Here is a 17,762-nt window from a genome sequence, read left to right on the forward strand (position 1 = left end):
GGCTGCAGTTTACCTTACACATGCCTTGAATATTATTCAGTTCAGAAAGAATAAAGGCCTTAGCAAGTGTTTCAAACCACTAAGCAGCATGAGGAAAATTGTTTGGAAATATGTTGGAATTTTTAAAAACAGTATCTGATTTAAAGGTTTTAAGTAGTGAGCAGGAATACTTTTGACTTTAAAAAACCCCATGAGGGCAAGAGTATCCTCTCAAGTGTTGGAGTTGGTAAAAATTTTGGAAGGTGGAGTTTCTTTTTGGTTAAGACAATTGTCTTAATCAGTTTTGTTTTTATCTTTTAACTTAGTGTAGAAAACAGTGTATAAAGGAGTTGTGCCTGAAAGGTTTAAACTGTCTGCAACTCTAGAAACATAAAGTCTGATAGATATGTTGTGACACTGATAATATGGATTTGTTTAAAATGCCTTTTTAGAGACTGACTATTCCTCTCAAAAGCAAATAATGGTGTTTGAACACAAATTAACAAGAACAACATTTAAAAAAATGTATGAATGAGTTAGCAGCTCACAAGTTATATGAAGTTGGCTGATAGCCAGTAACAATTATATTTATGCCTGTAGTAAAAACATTCTGAAAAATACAAGGTTGTCTTGGAACTACCAAGCTGCAAAGATAGATGTTGTCAAAAATGTAAACTGTGAGTTCTCTTGGATACCCTTCACTTTGACTAAGTGACTAATGTAAGTCCGGGCAACATTAGAACTTAGTATAAAGTCCTCTGGGACTTCCTGAAGCAATTTTAGTTTGATCACTGGTGTTTGTTCTTAATGAATACACACTGTTCTGTTTCTATTCTCTTGTGGGCCTTAAATATCAAGCTGACTGTACAAACCCATCAAACATTTTAGGCAACAGGGGGTTTTTTTCACTGCTATGCTTAGACATTCTAAGCTCTGGCTCAGGGAGAATAGCAGTGTTTAAGGCAGGCTTTTGTTAGATTTAAAAAGGTAAAAAAAATTTGAAAATTAGGTTAATACTTGCACATGTAACATTTGTGCTCTGTACATTCTATAAGTGGAATGCTGATGTTTTGTATATTTGTATAATGAGCTGAGTTAGTAGTTCCCCAAGATCGTTCCAGAGTTCTTAAAAGAGAATTATTGTCTTAATACCTAGAGATACTTTTTTTCTTTTAACAGATTGATTAAAAGCAAGCTCAACAAGTCATTGTTTACAGAGGTTTCCAGTGGAAGAAATATGTACAGCATATAACAAAATGCTGTTGCTAGTTGGGGTTTTGAGGTTGACGGAATGTGAATGACTGCATTCCAGAGCTGCCACTTGTAGGGTATACTGAAATGCTTGATGAGGTTAAGCTTGTGCCTGAGTCATTTATGACTCTGAGCACAGCCCTGCTTCTCATTTGAGTCATTTAATTGATCCATCTCCAAAGCACAGTCACAGAATTACAGGCTGGTTTGGGTTGAAAGGGACTTTAAAGATTATCTAGTTCCAGTGGCACTGCCCTGGATGGGGCACTTCCACAGGTGTTTGGGGCAGTTGTGAGGTTATGCTAGGTCACTTTTCTTACTGCCCCTCAAATACTTTCTGCTCTCTTTTTCATCCAAAGTTTGGTCCCACAAAGTGAAAACTAGGTACAGAAGTCAGTTCATTTTTCTGATATGTTTCAGTTTATTTGAAGGGGTATATCAGAATTGCAGTTAATAACAGATAAACCATAGAACTCCATGAAACCCAAAAAACCACTAACCTCAAATCATAAGTTGGAGCACATGATCTGTGTAGGCTTAAACAGTCTCACTGATATAGTCAGTTTATCCCCTAAGTTGGATGATGCATTTAATATATGTGGAATGTATACTGTATATAAAAGTCATTTGTTATAATCTGATAGCTGGGCATGAAAGGAGGTGCTGGAACATGGAGAACTTGTAATGCTGTCTGGCTGGGGACCTGCATTATATAAAATGGAAGTTAAATGTTACCTGAATTTTCAAAATGCCTGTCTGTGAATGAAGTGTTAGGCTTTTAGTGAAAAGTGTTTCAGAGATAAGGTAGTAGACTTTGATGTGGACTTTGATGTATATACATATTTAATAATATCAGGAATTATTCTTTAAGTGTCTGAATTATATTAGCAATGCAAAGCTAACTGTAGGGTTATTCTTAACATCACAGAGGTTAAGCTGAAAATTGTAAATACCCATAAATCTGTTCCTCAGAAATTTTGGTTTCTTTCTCTGTTGTCCTTTGTCAAGCACATCCACAGTGTGTGCCTGCTAACTGATGTGTAATGACAGTGGGTCATGCATGCTCATTTGCTTTATTCTCGATTTTCTGTTAGGAAGCTTTTTTTTCCAAGAGAGGAAACAAGTTCTGGATTACTCACTCTAATACCAGGAAATGAAAAAGATAATGATTAGTTCATCCAGAATTCTTGGTTTGCCACCTTCTAGAAATGGAGAGAAATGCTTATGGTTCAGTTCTAGAAATGCTTATGGTTCAGTTCTAGAAATGCTTATGGTTCAGTTCAGCACTCCCTGAGAAGTTGTTATGCAGTATAAATGTATATGTTTCTAGTACCAAGAAACATACAGCAATCTTCAGCTGTGTCATTCCTTTTTAAGAAGATATAAAACCCTTATGCTTGCAATAAATATTTAGAAATTTCTTGGATTTTTAGTTTTTCTTATTACTAATTCTTGCTATTTGTCTACTTTTCCTGTGTATAGAATCAGATTTGTTCTTGGTATAAAAAGTATATTTTCATTAGAAATGTTTTCTGTCAAATGTATCTCAGCAAAATTATATTATAGCAGTACAATTACTTCTAACTAAGTAGAACTGAACAAAGGGATGCAATTTATAAGAGAAGCTGTGGTTTATTTGTGTGAGCATGTGCGGAAGGAAAGATCAAAATCCCAAGATTTAGGCATACTTACTCAGCTATCACTTCCTTTGCTAGCCATGATTTATCCTTAATGGATGGATGGATGATAATACATGTCCAAGTTTCATGGAACAGTCTTTAATTTTAATCACTTCTAGTAGTAGAGCAGGTATCTTATTCTTTGCAAAAATTGTATGGTCCTGCCTTAAAATTGGGACATAGAAGCTTAGTAGTGCCTTATTTGTTAGAAGGTAATGTAATTATCCTACAAGTGATTGCTTTGAGGGGTTACAGATGTGCCCCATACAAAGTGGGTGAGTACCTTGCCAAGCACTTTGTTCATCTTGGTAATCCCAAGAGAAGCCTGAATGTCACTTGCTTCTTAAAAAAGTGAAAGACATCAATCAAGATTTAAATCCTAGGAAACTTGGGATGAGGGGTTTGAGGTGGATAGGTGGAGTGCTTTTCTGATAACTCAAGAAACTCATAAACTACAGGCTCCATGTCAGTCATCCAGAATATAGTAAATTGTAAGAAATGAAATTATTTGTTTATCTTTGGATAGTAGCCAAGATACAGAATGACTGAAGTTTTTTTAGGATGATACTTGAGAGGGTTCATTCTTAATTCTTCTTAAAGAGAATTTTATCTAAAACAATGTCTACAGGAAATAGCACTCCATTCCTTAATTTAGTTAATTTTCAGAAAAAATATTCTCTCTTAAAAATAGAAGACTTGTGCATACAACTCCAAACCTTTATGCCATGGTTGAATGAGTAGAGGCTGATGACTGGAAGCTGGTGGCATTACACCTATGTGAGTGTATATACAGATATTAATAAATTCATCTTAATAGCAGCCCTGATGAAAGAGAATATGTGAAGATTTACGTCACTTCAGGCAGTTCTTTTCCAAGCTAGGAGAACTTAGAGACTAGAAGCGCTGGACTTGACTTGAGTTGTATGTCAACTTTGACAATGGAATATAATTTTAAATTATTATTAAAAATTATTATTTTTAATTATTCCTCATTATATTCTGTTTTGGTCACTTGAGTGCTACTATTATCCATCCATTATGTATACTCTGGATTGCTTGGTGGTCCAAGTGTTTGTGCCCTGGAGAGTGAGCCTTTGAGGATACAAGGTGTTACTGGCAAGGCAGCGTTGGCTTTATGGCTGTAACGTGTTGCACTGCAAGGGGGAGCTAACTGAAACACACTCCCAGCTGCTGCTCTGTCTTTTCAGAGAGAACAGGCTGCTATCTCCAGGGTATTTCATTCAGTTCACACTCTGCTTCTGAATTTCTCTTAGAAAGTAAGGCTTGATGCATACTGGAATGACAGACTATGAATTCAGGCTCTGTTCTATCATGCAGAGATTGTTAACCTAAAATGCAAACCATGTTTTACCTATTTACATGTAACTTTTTCATAATGTCTCTGTTAAAAAGTGATAATATCTTATATTTCAGTGTCTTAGCCAATGGGTGATATTAATTCGGGATTTCTTGTGTTTTTAAATTAGAAATTATGGAAAAAGCAGGTGAAGAAGGAATGCCTGATCTTGCTCATGTTATTCGTATTTTAACTGCAGAGAATATCCCTAATTTACCACCAGGAGGTGGTTTAGCTGGCAAGTGAGTACAGTACTAGAATTTCTTGAACTGTTAAATTCACTGACACTCTTTCATTTAATGCTTTAAAGTTTTCTTATTGTAGTAGCTATACTTGATTCAAGTTTTTTATGTTTGAATTTAGTTTATCTTTTGCAGTATATAGACATTTGTGTCATTGTTCCCATTCCAGAATGGTAAAGAGGAAATACATAATCATATTATACACAGCATATGAATTTATACATAACATATTAATTTATTATTTCCATGTGGCCATTTAAAATAAAAATATATGTATTCTTGGCTTTTTACTGCTTTACTACATTTGTGAAGAGCTATCAAACATATCAAAATGAATATCAAAAATGCCAGGAGATCAGTTTTCCTGATGTCATGTTCTCCCAACCACTTAATGTCCATTATAAGCTTGGAACAGTACTTATTTGCTCAGCAAACATTCTCATAAGAAAATTGTTTTTATTTGTTTAGTCTGAAACTGAACAGTAGATAACCAAGAATATTGAACTATAATATGCATCTTAAACCTCAACAGGAATAAACCTTGAGAAATTACATTGGCCTTGTGGGGAGCCCAATGGTGATGTTCTGGCAACCTATAACTTGAGGATTTGAATGAAAAGAATTCAGGATTGCATAAACAATTGTTAATCTGGAATTTCCCAGACAGTAGGACTGATCGTTGTTCCCTGCCATAGAGCATGTTGTTTCTGGAATATTCATATTTTACAAAATACCAAGTCCTGCCCTCTGAGCATCTGTATATGTGTACATCTATTTTCATTGCATGTACTTGTTAATGAGCACTATTTGCCGTGATTATATATCTCTGGCCTTGGAAGTATCATTCTGGGTCTTTTTTTCCACTTGTGTACATTCCAGGCATTCAGAGAAGTTTTGGTTTGGCTGTTCTTCTTGGTGCCTCCCAACTACTGTGTTTTGTTGTTTTGCTCATTAATAACTACATCATGTACTGCTGCACTATTCTGGACCGCTGACATATAAATTCTGTTTTAATTTATTGTGAACCAGGTTTTGTTTTTCATAGACTTGGTTCAGTATTTGCATTTTGGTGCCTTTCTCTTCATCTTGACTTTTAAAGTCCCCTGACTTCAGGAGTGTACCTGCAGCTTCTTTCAAGAAAATGTTAAATAACTTAATCTTATTAAGTATTAGGTAACTTGTTCTTGGCCTCTGAACTTGGGACAAAGACAGACATATGTAAGTTCATTTTACTTGCAGGAAATTAATGGAAGTATTGGAAAAAAATAGTTTTGCACAACCCAAATCAACGTACTATGTTACTTAAAACTTTTGTCCTAACAAGAGGATATTCTTTTTCTTGAGGTCCTTATCCTGTGATGTTACCAGGTCACAAAGAAATTACACTTTGTGTTTGAACTCCAAGACCTTGCTCAAACAGGTTGCAATGCAAAAACATCTTGTCTATGGCTGTAATCCACAGTTTTAGCAACAGTGAAAGTTGCTCCCGATTTTTAGCATATCTGAGCTGGAGAATTGCAATTCAGTGTTGCTATAGCTAGAGTATGTTTGCAAACCTTAGGAACCCCTTAAGTAGCTCCATTTATATTGGTACTGTATAATTGCTTCCTTCAAGCTTCTCACTTATGTGGAAGCCCCTGCTGGCCCACTCTTTGAGACAGGAGATGTATGGGTCAGCTGATGGTGCTGTTTTATCCTAGAAAATCTTACTCTCCAAAGGCTGTTTTCTGGCTTGACTCCAATCCCCTTTGATTTCAAATGCTGCCTCAAGAATGGAGGTTTGTTGCTGAAGTAAACAAAAGCAGCCCTGAAGTACTCTGGCACCTGGGCCTTAGTAGTTCCACTCAAAATCTTCCTCCTGAGTTTTCCCATCAAAGAAAAGCACAGAGAAATACATTGGTGAAAGAAAGAAAAGTGAAATAAAAAGATTGGAAAATTCTCAAGGAGCTTATTTATTTTCATGTCTTTTTAAACCCATGTAGCAGTCTTGCTTGGACTGTCCAGGTGTTGGAGGTGCCTTTGCTTTATGTAGTGCAGACATTTAGTCACAATTGTCCCATTCCTCTCTAATTAAATTTGGAACTATATGGAGAGAACCCTTTCCTCTAGCATTGGCAAGAAGATTCAGTTTCTTTTCCCTAGAAGACCCTCCATCAATCCCAATGGACCCCATACTTCCTCAAATATGCAGCCTTTACAGATTTCTGAAATATGTTCAGAAGGAGCCTCATCAAACTTATAGCATCCTCAGTATTCTGGGGCAGAAAGATCTGTTGCATTGAGAGCCACGTGTATTTGAGACATTTGCTGCTGTTTTGGCATCTGATGCCTTTTTGTTCTTTAGAAGAGTTAACAGTTGGTGCCCCTCATTCTGTAAGACAAATTTTTTAGAGATCTTGGTCACTTCAGTCTTAGTCCATGTAGCAGTTCATTTTTGTTGCAGCTGTCAATAACTTTGATCATATTTATTATAACTCTCTGAATGTTTGCCTGTTGTAACTTTGATTTGAAACGTGAGTACATAACCTTCTTTGCATCAGAAGTCTGTTTATATGATGGGTTTTATTTTTTGTGAAGTTCTTTGTGCTTATTTTGACTGCCTGCGAAAGTGTGACCTTAAATGGCACTGCTACAAAAGAAGTCTAGCTAGTGGCTTTTGTGTTTTAATTTCTACAGTGTGACTAGACAATAGAAAACATATCTCAAGGGTTATATACTCTGCATATCACACTTCAAAATTTTGTAGATGGGTTGTAACCTGCATATGTGTAAGAAAGATGGGGGGAAACTCAACTGTCTTCAAGTTCCATGTCCAGAAATAAGGCAAGAAAACCAGCAAACTTGAAGAATTTTTTCATAACAAGCAAAATATAGATTTAAATGTTACTCTTGACAAAATCTGAGTATGCAGCTCTAAAAAGAGGTGGATCATGGAGAGGGTAAGGTAAGAAAATGGTTTTACTTTGCTCAGTCTTTACAAATCTTAACCAGTTGCTAGATCCCCAAATTCTTATTGAAAGTGAGTAAAGACACAGAGTGGGTTTCATCTTTTTAAAAGGCAGATTAAAAGAAAAATACCTTACACACTTCAAAATGCCTACTCTGATCAAACTTTTCTCAATGTTTTAAAATCCTTTGTTTTGCTTAATTTTTTTTTAAAAACTTCTCTTTTTAGGCGTAATATTATTGAAAATGTGTATACTAGGCTGAATCCACACAGAGACAATGAGGGGGTAAGTTCCCATTTTGCTCTTTATTAATGTGAACATCGAAGTTGTCGTGCATTAAGCAAAAGTGTTTGTCACTGAGAGTAAAATATTAGAAATACAAGATACATATTTTAACATGCCTCTGATTTTTACCTTGCTTTGGATGGATTTGATATAGAAGTTCTTCCTTTAAAAGACAGAAAACTGACACCTAATTCTGAAAGACTTTAAACATCTAAATGGCTGTCACTTTCTCAGTCAAACCTGTGAGGCAACAGTGCAGGGTTTTTCTAAACTATGGTTTAAAATTGTAAAAAATTAGTAGTAAACAAATCCATTACCCAACTGGCTGTTATATCTACTGTCCAGAAATGTAGTACAAGAGGGGCAAACACACTTTTTGTTGTCTCCTGTAAGCAGGCCTTGGTACACTGAATATAAAAGACTACATAACTAATATTGACTATTTTCATAGCATTTACACTATCTTTTCATGTCCCATCTCTACTGGTCTAAGGAAAAGTAATTTTAGATTACTTCAGTTATGATTTCTAAAATGGCTTACATTCTTCTTCCCATTTCCTACGAAGCTGAATTTTAAATTGTACATTGAAATCTGGTTTGTTGTACCTCTAAACCTGATTATTAGGTAGCTCTTAATATTAGTGTAAGTAATAACTGGTGTTTCTATCAGTTGTGGTTAAATTTGTTTAAAAACTGTGGAAAACCAAAGAACTGATAAAAAAAACATCAGTGCTTGTAGATATTGTCATTTCCTGTGCAGTTTATGTGAACTGTTTTGTGGAAATACCATTCCTATTGTAGTCAATCCTTTGTAATGTTTTTTCCTTTTGAGATGGCTACAAGGCCCTCAGTCAGGTAGTTATTACAGTGAATGGTGTTGCACTTGAAATACCTTGAAATGATCAATTGCACACCTTGAGATAGTAAATACACAGTCTCACCACAGTTGTTACTGTGCCTTCTCCATTGTCCTCTTTTCTTATCTGCCTAGATTTGATTTATTATCTTCAGTCAGAAAGCTTGTGTGGGTGGAAGGGGCCACTTTTCTGTTAGTGTACAAATGGAGAAGAAATCTTTCAACTTGTTAATTTTTTAGGATTTGTTCCATTGTCTAGTTTGAAAGTCATAGGATATGCTTTTTTCATTTCACTTTCAAGAAATTGTGCAACAGTACCCCAAACCAAGATACACAAAATTTTCCTCTTTTCAGCTTCTTTAGTCTTTCAGGAAACTCTGCACTTCTATCAGCCTGCTACTACTTTTGGTGTTTAGCCAGAACTTCCCCTGCTTTTTGGGGAAAAGTTTCTGGTATATTTGGCTTCTTTAAAAATAAAAACCCAAAAAACAGCATAGGTTTTACAAATTAATTGATATTTTGAGAAAAAAACCTGAATGTTTGTCTAATGGTTACATTTTAGAAATGTTATATGCCGTAGTTGTATTTATGATGCACCTGTTCTAAGTCTAGATTTACTTCTCAATAGCTGTACAAGTTTGCTGAAAGTTCTAATATGTAGTACAGCATCTGTTTGTCTATTGGCTCCTTTCAGGAAATGTTTGTGCATCATCCATTGTAATTTAATAAAATGAGTTAGCTAACTTAAATACGCATTTTGCTCCTTAGAGAATATACCATTAACAGCTTTGACCTTTGTTGCCACTAAAATCCCTGAGTAGCTGGTTTACTTTTAATTTGGTTTCTTTAAAAAGAGATTTGAACAGTAGACTGCAGTCTGCTTCCTAATTTTTTTTTATGTTGATATAGATGTGCAAATCTCAGATATGTGTTTTAAATAGAGTGGTTTAAATTCTAGTTTGAGCTTGTGATAGCATGTCATTTGCCAGTCAGCACCTTTGTTCTTTTCCCCCCAAGTGGTACTAGCCCAGAGCAGTTTGAGAGGATAAACTCCCGTTTGGTGAAGGATACAATTCCTGTTTGCATCTTCCCAGCAAGTTATCTTAATGTCCTTGGAGTGGATGAATCTGCTGTGCCTCATCTGAGACAATGAAAACATGACTTTCTTGCTGGTCTTACTCAGTTTCAGGTGTATGTGTGTTGATCTCTGTAGCCTTCTGAACTGGATATTGTAGTGTCCAGAGATGTAAAGGGAAGGAAGCTGTTCAGTTATTCAACATCAGACTCTTCAGAATGTCTACACACAGTGATAATCTTGCTACACATCTCACATTTAAGCAGGAAGAAGCAAAGGCAGGAAGGAAACATACACTATATCCCGATGATGACATTGCCAAATGAGATTGAAATATCCTGATGATGACATTGCCAAATGAGATTGAAATCTGGCCAAGATGCTCCTGTTTAAACTAGTATGAGGCTAGAGCAGATGTTCATATGAAAAATGAGGTGCTAGAGACATGGATGCTGAGTCTGCAGAGCACAAAGGCACCCCAGCACCTGAGCATCCTTCCCTGAGTGTGGTTAGCAGTGCACCCGTGTCTGCTGAGAGTGGGTGTTGTGCAGAACACTTCTGTTACTGACTGGAAACTCTGCCTGTGGCAGTCCTCTTCCATCTTATGGTTCTGTGTAAGACTAAAGCAATTTTTATCATGGCAAAATAGTCATGTTGTTAGTTGCTAAAATATTAATGCAAATGGCTAAAAAAAAAACTCTCCAAACCATACAAACAACAACACAAACAGTCAGATTCACCTTTACAATTGAGAATATGGTTTCCTTCTAAAGACTATGCATTTTAGTGTCTAACAATTTTAAAATAGTTACCATGAGTTCATGTGAACTGGATCATAATAGCTTTCCAAGTCAGTTCTTAGTATGTAAATGAAAACCTTGGTTTTATCTGTTTCTAGGTTAGCTTTGTTTTACTCAGCACCGTAAACGTTTCAGGTAGTGTTGCCCTTGGATTTTGTTTTTTGGTTATCCAAACTAGTGATAGCAGATTTTTATTCTTCACACATTTGTTTTCTGAGAAACCTTAACATAGAGGTTAAGTTAGGAGATGCCATGCAGAGCAAGAGTCTGACAAGTAAAAGAATCCTTATTTACAGCAGTATCCAGAGATCACTAGTCTGGCTTGAGGGTGTAGCAATCCTAAGTTGTTTCTGCTAGGAATCTCAGCAGATTACGAGTATTTTATAAATCCAGGGCTGGAGAGAGCCCTGCACTGTGTCACAATGAACAACTTCATCATTGTTTGAGCAGAGGCTTCTGCTACAAATGAGGTACCTTGTGCCTTTACTAATATGAGTGAAAGCAAGAAATCTATTATGTATTGGGGTCTGATGCTTTCAGATCTTTAAAGGAAATTCAAAAGAATGTTTTCATAGCTAAATAATTGTTAGCACTGTGATGTTACAATACCACTGAAGAGTTGTTCTTACTTCCTGTGCTAAAGTACTACTCTTTTTCTGTGACTCTACTCTGACCATTTTAATTTTTTGATGTGTTCCTAAGACTAGGAGACTACTATCTGATTAGGCTACTTCACTATATGTATATATCCTTAAACACAAGAAAGAATGTTAAAATTGCAGTGAGTGTGTTAATAGTTTCAGTGGCATTTGCTTAAAGAGCTGCCTTTGAGCATCTTAGTTGAAATCAATAATATTTCTCTCTTGTTTTTACTAATAATATACTCTGGCAGTTGGCTGAACCAAATCAGATGCCATTAAGGGCTGCTACACATAAAATGTAGATGGACACAACTCTTACATCATTCTCACAATATTATAAATGCAGTCTTCAATACATTGCAACCCTTTTCATACACAATTTAATAGCACAAAACTTGTGTAAAAATTGTCAATGTTCATGTTGAATATAGCTAGCACAAATTTATTCCTGATTTTATGGTCAGTAGCGGTTCAGTTGAATTGAAACGTGAAGGAAGGCAAATGCTACCTTGCACGATAACCATAGTTTTCAGGGACCTGTTCTAGCCACACATCATTAAAGAGAAATCTCGGTCTATGTAGCGTATAATATATAAAAGAGGCAATTTCTGTCCTACTGTCTGTGGGGTTTCTTGTCTGTTAGCACTGAGGGACACAAGGGAAGCACGAAATAGCCTGCTGTAAAATAGGGTGCAGTGCCATGCAGGATGTGAGTTTGAATATCAAACGCTAACAGCATTGCTAATTCAGCTCCTACCAGCATTTGAATTGCTTAGGAGCCTCAGGGCTGCTATTATATTGCTTATTGCTTTTACTCTTCAGTGTTGCATGGAGCAAAATTATTCACTTCAGTCTGCCAAAGGAATTTTTAAAGATCTTGGTATTGTGAAATGTGGAAATTTCAGGGTGTACGTGTGCTAATGTCAACCTCAGAGCAAAACTGATGGAGTAGATGAAATATGAAATTTAAATGTTCCCTGAATTTTAAAAACCTGGAAGTCTTCAGCTATGTTGCCTTGTTTAATATTAGCTAGGTATATGCATAACTCAGTTTCTTTTCTTTGTCAAACCAAGAAACAGTATATAACTGTGCCCATTCTTGGTGCCCTGGGTTTTTGCTGACATTGTGCTTGTAAGGTATTAGAGCAGTTCCATTTCATACACTGAAACTATCTCCTTTATCTTGCTTCTCCTCTCTGTGCTCTTGAAGACAAGAGAGTATTGAATTCTTGAATATTCTCTTGAATATTTTCATATTTGAATGTGAAAATGCTAGTACATGGGAGTCAAAACATCTCAAACTAAGACCAGCAAACCACAGTGAAAGTCTGTCTCGTATTTCCCGAACAAATTAAACTTAGAGGGATGCCATTATATGCAGTAATTCTCCTTTTTGTGGTAAAATTGTCCCCATTTAAACTTGGACTGTGCTAGTCAGTCTTGGGGCTTTTATTCCAGCAACATTACAGAGAGCATGCAGAATCTTACTGATCCCAAGGTATTTTCTCAATACTGCTATTAAGCTTGTAAATGAATGGCAGCAGTACTTGTAGTTAGGAAGCTTTTGGATTACATGACAATAAAATGAGGTCAGCATGAAAATAAGGCAGTCTGGATTGTGCTTCTAATGTCTTGAAAATCTGCCAGCTTCCAGAGATAGTTTCATTTGTCTAGATTGATAAGTTGCTAGATATTAATAATTTAAAATCTACTGTTCCCTTAAAGCAACAGTACTGCTTTAGCACTTGAAAGTGAAAATACCTACTGTCAGTGTCAAAGCACTGTAATCTCTCACCAAAAAACACGACACTTTTTTCAACTGAAGGCTTGTAACCAAGCAGGTCATTTGCTGAGGAGACTTCTATTCCTTAATCAGCACTCAATGATCAGATTTTGCACTGAAGGTTCTCAGGTTTGACATTAAACAACTGCTCTACCTGCTAATTTTTCCAGGCAATAGACAATCTTCCCAAAGATGTGTCTTATGTTGTTCAAATACCAGCATTCCCCACACTCATGGGTAGCTGCTTGCTTTTCTGGTGGCATCATGCATGCAAAAATCAGAGACTATTCACTAAAACACTGAGCCTTTATTTTGATGTGATGCTTCAACTAAACTACTATGAGTAGAGATAGCTATTCTCTGAGTTTTTCACAGAACTGTGCTGCTACTCGCTACTGGCTGTGCAGAAATTCACAATTAAATATATTGACCTGGTGGCTAAAGAAGCTTAAATTTTCAAAATTTTCCACTGATAATTGTCCAAAGTTGTGGGGGTGTATAATCTGTATTTATCTAAGACATTTGAAATAAAGATGGAGTTAATTGGGAGGAGGTACTTTGACTGGCTCAAAATGAATTGAAATTATTAAAAATGCTGCTTTCATAGTTACCATTGTTTAAATTATGTTGTTTTAAAGGATGAACATGAAATACACCGTTCTAAGTTGTATGTTGCTAATAAGGTGTTTTACATTCAAATAGAGTTGCTTTCTCAGTTTGAAAAAAAGATTGGGTTTTCGGTTTGCTTTTTTTTTTTTTTTTTTTTTTTTTTTTTTTTATGTGGTTAGAAAAACTTTTAGTTTAACTACTGATCTTTTTGGGGTGTTGAATCTCAACCGAAGGAGCCCGGCGCGGCCGAGGAAGGCGGAACGCAGGGGAGGTTGGTGGAGGCGCTGAGGCAGATGCGGATTAATCATAGGGGCAACTACCGCCACCTGCTGGAGGAGATGCTGGCCGGGTACCGCCTGGCGCAGCTGCAGGTACCGGACGCTGCCCAGGTACCGCCCCCGCCCGGCCCCGGCCCCGGCCCGGCCCCGGGCAGCGACCGCAGCGGCCAGCAGCACTCGTGACACCCGCGGCCCGCTGGCGCTGCGCTTCCCCGCCGCGGCGTCCCCGCCCGCATCGCACCGCCGCACTGCTAGCCCGCAAGAATGGTTGGCTCTACTGTGGTACCTGTACAGAGTGTTTGTACGCAGCTCTGACTTCCTTACGAGTTCAGCTACGGTGGGATGTTAGTTATTGCATCCTAAGTTGTGTAGCGAGATGTAACTTCCCGTTTGAGGTTTTGATCTTTTTTCAAATCCTGTGTCACCAACAACAGGAGTCTAACATGATACACAAAAAGGCGTTTTAAAACTTTTTCTTTTGAGAACATTATTAAATAATAGTTTTGATGGTGTATGTTTGCTCATTGTAAAGTAATCTACATCTTAGTTATATCTTTTGTGCAATTTAATTGAATTATACAAATTATTCCGTTTTTTTTTTCTCCCAGCATTATGTACTGCATGTTTGTGTTTGATTTGTATATAGTTTCTATTACAGCTAAATTACAAAAGCTGTTTGATTTTAGGTTGTCACTTATGAAATGTTTGATTTTTTTTTTTCCTTTTTAGTTTAGATTGTATCCAGTGTTCATCATAAATACTGATTTTTTTAAACAACGGTATTATTACTTCTCAGGTTGTAGCATAGCATACATCCAGAAATGAAAATGTACTTAAATTTAGTACATAGTGTCAAGTTACAATAATTTGTGAACAAGTGAAAATAAAGAATATGCTGTGGAATATCTGTATGCATATTGACTCTTTTAAGTGAGTAATGAACTTTCTTTGAAGTGTTATCACTCTGACATGACTTGAAACATTTCATAGCTTCTGCTGCAAACTCAGAGTGTTCATTAGTTTCTACAAAGCTTTCAGTGATTTTTGGGTTTGGAGCATTTGTATTGCCCACTGTACTGAGCAACATTTCTCAGGTTCAAGCTAAACATCAGCTGTATAAATGAATAAACTATTCTTCTAAAGCTTGCCTTCTGCTGTATCTTTTCTTGTTTCTTGGGGTACACCACATCCGTGTATGTCCATTTGGGTAGGTCGATGGTAATACTGGGACTGTGCCGTACTGGTAGCTCATCTGCTAATAAGTGAAATCTCTAAGCTTGTGTCAGTTGTCAGTTCCTAACATAACATGTGCACAAAAATATAATTGTTCAAAACAGGTACAAATTTCACTGCCTTAACAAAAATGACCCTGCAGGAATTTCTTTCGGACCAGGAATACCTGAATAGCTGAGTTCCATAGTATTTTGTAGAGCTTTTTTTTGGGTTTGGAGTCCACAGATATAGTCTGTATTGATAGTAGTGATTTAGTAAGGTAAATCTTGGGTTTGAGTTATTCTGCTATAAGAGCTTTACTGGATTCATGTTTTATAAAAGTAAATTTCATCATGATGTTGACAAACAGGAAATATTTGTGTATGGATGTGGGCAGGTATGGAAAACAAGGAAAATGTTTTCTGTCTTAACGCTAGTATTCTTCTTAATTATGCCGCTGAAATCCAAAGTGCAATAAAATGTTTTCATTTGTATTGGTGAGTAGTAATGTTTCTCCTCTTCTTTTCCTGTAGGGTTCTGGAGATCTAGAAGATCCGTGGTAGCCTTACAAATCTGCTAAAATGCTTTTGATTCTGAAAGGGGGAAAAAAACTTTTAAATCTGATTTCTTCAATACAAGGGAAAATTTCTGGTGGATTTCCAACATTTTGTGAAATGGGCAGAAAGATAATAGAATTTTCCATCGTTTGTTCATTTTTGTGTTCTCTGATATTGCCACTCTTAGCATTGCCTGTACTACAGTATTTTTACCAGCCTCAGGCATACTGATTACATCTGTAATGAACTTTGGCCCTAAAAAAGAAGGAAGGAAGGAAGGAATATTCTCTCAGCAGATCGGTGTGTGTACCTGAGGTGCACAGGATTGTAGGCCTACTCTGAAGACACACTGTGGCTAAATGAAACATGCAACACACAACCTTGAGAGAGAGTACAAGTAATTGTTCGAGACGTTTCTTATTTCACTTTACCAAGTTGGGAAGGCTTTGCAGCTCTGTGGCTTGGAGGTAATTTCAATTGGGCAATACGCTATCAGATGTGTATTTTTTGGTTTTTTTGGGGTTTTTTTAAAATTTTCCAGTTTACCTGTATTACCAGACCGTTAAGTTTCCCTGCAGTGTCCAAATTGTGATACATTGCCTACTGCTTGCTTGAAGATAAGTGTATTATTTGGCAATAATATATGAAGATTCTAGGCATCTAAAACCAGTAAGAATTTTACGCATGTGTACAACACACCCTTCAACTCTTGCTAGAGAAAATCTTTTTGAAAAAAAACAAACTGGTGAATTTATAGTTAGTAGTGACTTGCTTTGACATCTCTCACAGCTGCAGGTTTTTTTAAAAATGCTGAAAATTTGCCTTTATTATAATGTAAATTGTGATTATTTTTTTTTGTTCTATATGTGGTTTTCTATAGTTTTTTGATTTTTTTTCAGCTTAAGATACAGACAGAAGTCTTGTGTAATATGGGTATAATTTTTAATTGTTTGCATTATTTTTGAAGTTCAAATTATCACTTTGAGATTACTATAAATACACTTAAAATTATCTATTTTAAATTAAGAAAATATTAGAGATATTTTCATGGGTTCAATGACCTTTCATTTTATAAGCAATGGGCATGGTACAGAGTGGCTGTCATGTAAGGTACTTGAAGATTCTTAGTTTAATTCTATTTTTGCAATAACCTTGACTTTTTTTCTGACTTCTTTGAGTTGTGCATGTAATGAGTCCGGTAAATGCTGAAAATGGGGAAGAGTAAAGTATTTATCTAAAATAAAAGCTATTGGGGAGGGGAAACAATGAATGTATCCATCTGTACATGATTTACATGCTGTGGATGCCTTGTAAACATTTTCCTATTTGTTTAAACTGTGTTTCAGCGAGGATGTAATTGCCCTTGTGTGTAGTTTTAAGCTAATGACAGTCATCAACTGGTTTTGTGTGAAATTAAATTCATGGTATTTTTCTGTAACTTTATCCCCATGGTGAGTCTGTAAAAACCACACGCTCTTTCATACTGATGCCGAAGGCCAGCTTTTCCAGTCATTTTGATTCACTGTGTATCTGATTTTTTTTTTTTTTTTTTTGGTCTAGAGAGGATTATTGCCACAGTATATTTTATTTATTCATTAGATTTTAGCCTTGTAAGTTAAAGTGTTTTAAATGATGATGTTAACAGGTATTTGTCCCTTTACTGGTTTTTTTGGGGTTGTTAAAAGGTAGGGAATGAAGAATGCAAAATGGTTTATTGTTCAGACTGTCCACTCTGGTCCAACCCTGTACTGATAGTACCTTCCCAGTATGATATTGTGATGTTTCATACAATACAGTGAACATAACCAACTTGTTATCTTCAATAAAGGATTGCTAAAACAGTGTGACATGCTTTCTATTTTCTTGGGAAGGACTTACTAAGAGGATGCAGGTGTTCCATATGAAAAGATAACCCAGTAAGATTTATGAGGTTGCCTGGTTGATGGATTTCTGGTTGTTCTGTTGCAGATGTGCCCCTTCATCCCAGAAAAGCACAAGTCTCAAAGTGGGCTTCTCTGTGGGAGGAAGGAAAGGGCTAACAACATTTAGTGCTTCTAGGGCAAATCCCCATCCCAAGTTTAGCTGGAGTCTTAGTCCAGCTATGGGAGAGTATTCATTTAAAGACTAAAAATTCAGATTCAATTAGACTTTTTGCTCCGCTCATTTCTTGAAGTTTCTTAAAGATCTGAGCTTAAACCTATGACATTTCA

General features: G+C 36.3%; 1 protein-coding gene across 2 annotated transcripts in view; it reads left to right on the forward strand.

Annotated features, from left to right (window-relative positions):
* PPM1B (protein phosphatase, Mg2+/Mn2+ dependent 1B) overlaps positions 1–17,396 on the forward strand; it is a 60,377-nt gene extending 42,981 nt beyond the window's left edge. Inside the window, exons 5-7 of one of the 2 annotated variants that reach the window (XM_058020401.1) lie at positions 4,397–4,508; positions 7,684–7,741; positions 15,529–17,396. In XM_058020401.1, the coding sequence (XP_057876384.1) occupies positions 4,397–4,508; positions 7,684–7,741; positions 15,529–15,558 (200 nt within the window). In that variant the 3' untranslated portion in view covers positions 15,559–17,396. Of the gene's footprint in view, positions 1–4,396; positions 4,509–7,683; positions 7,742–13,738; positions 13,967–15,528 lie in introns of those variants that run through there. The other variant, XM_058020400.1, reaches the window with a different exon arrangement.
* Positions 17,397–17,762: the final 366 nt, after the last annotated feature.

Source organism: Melospiza georgiana, chromosome 3 (assembly GCF_028018845.1).
Source record: "Melospiza georgiana isolate bMelGeo1 chromosome 3, bMelGeo1.pri, whole genome shotgun sequence".
Lineage (NCBI taxonomy): Eukaryota > Metazoa > Chordata > Aves > Passeriformes > Passerellidae > Melospiza > Melospiza georgiana.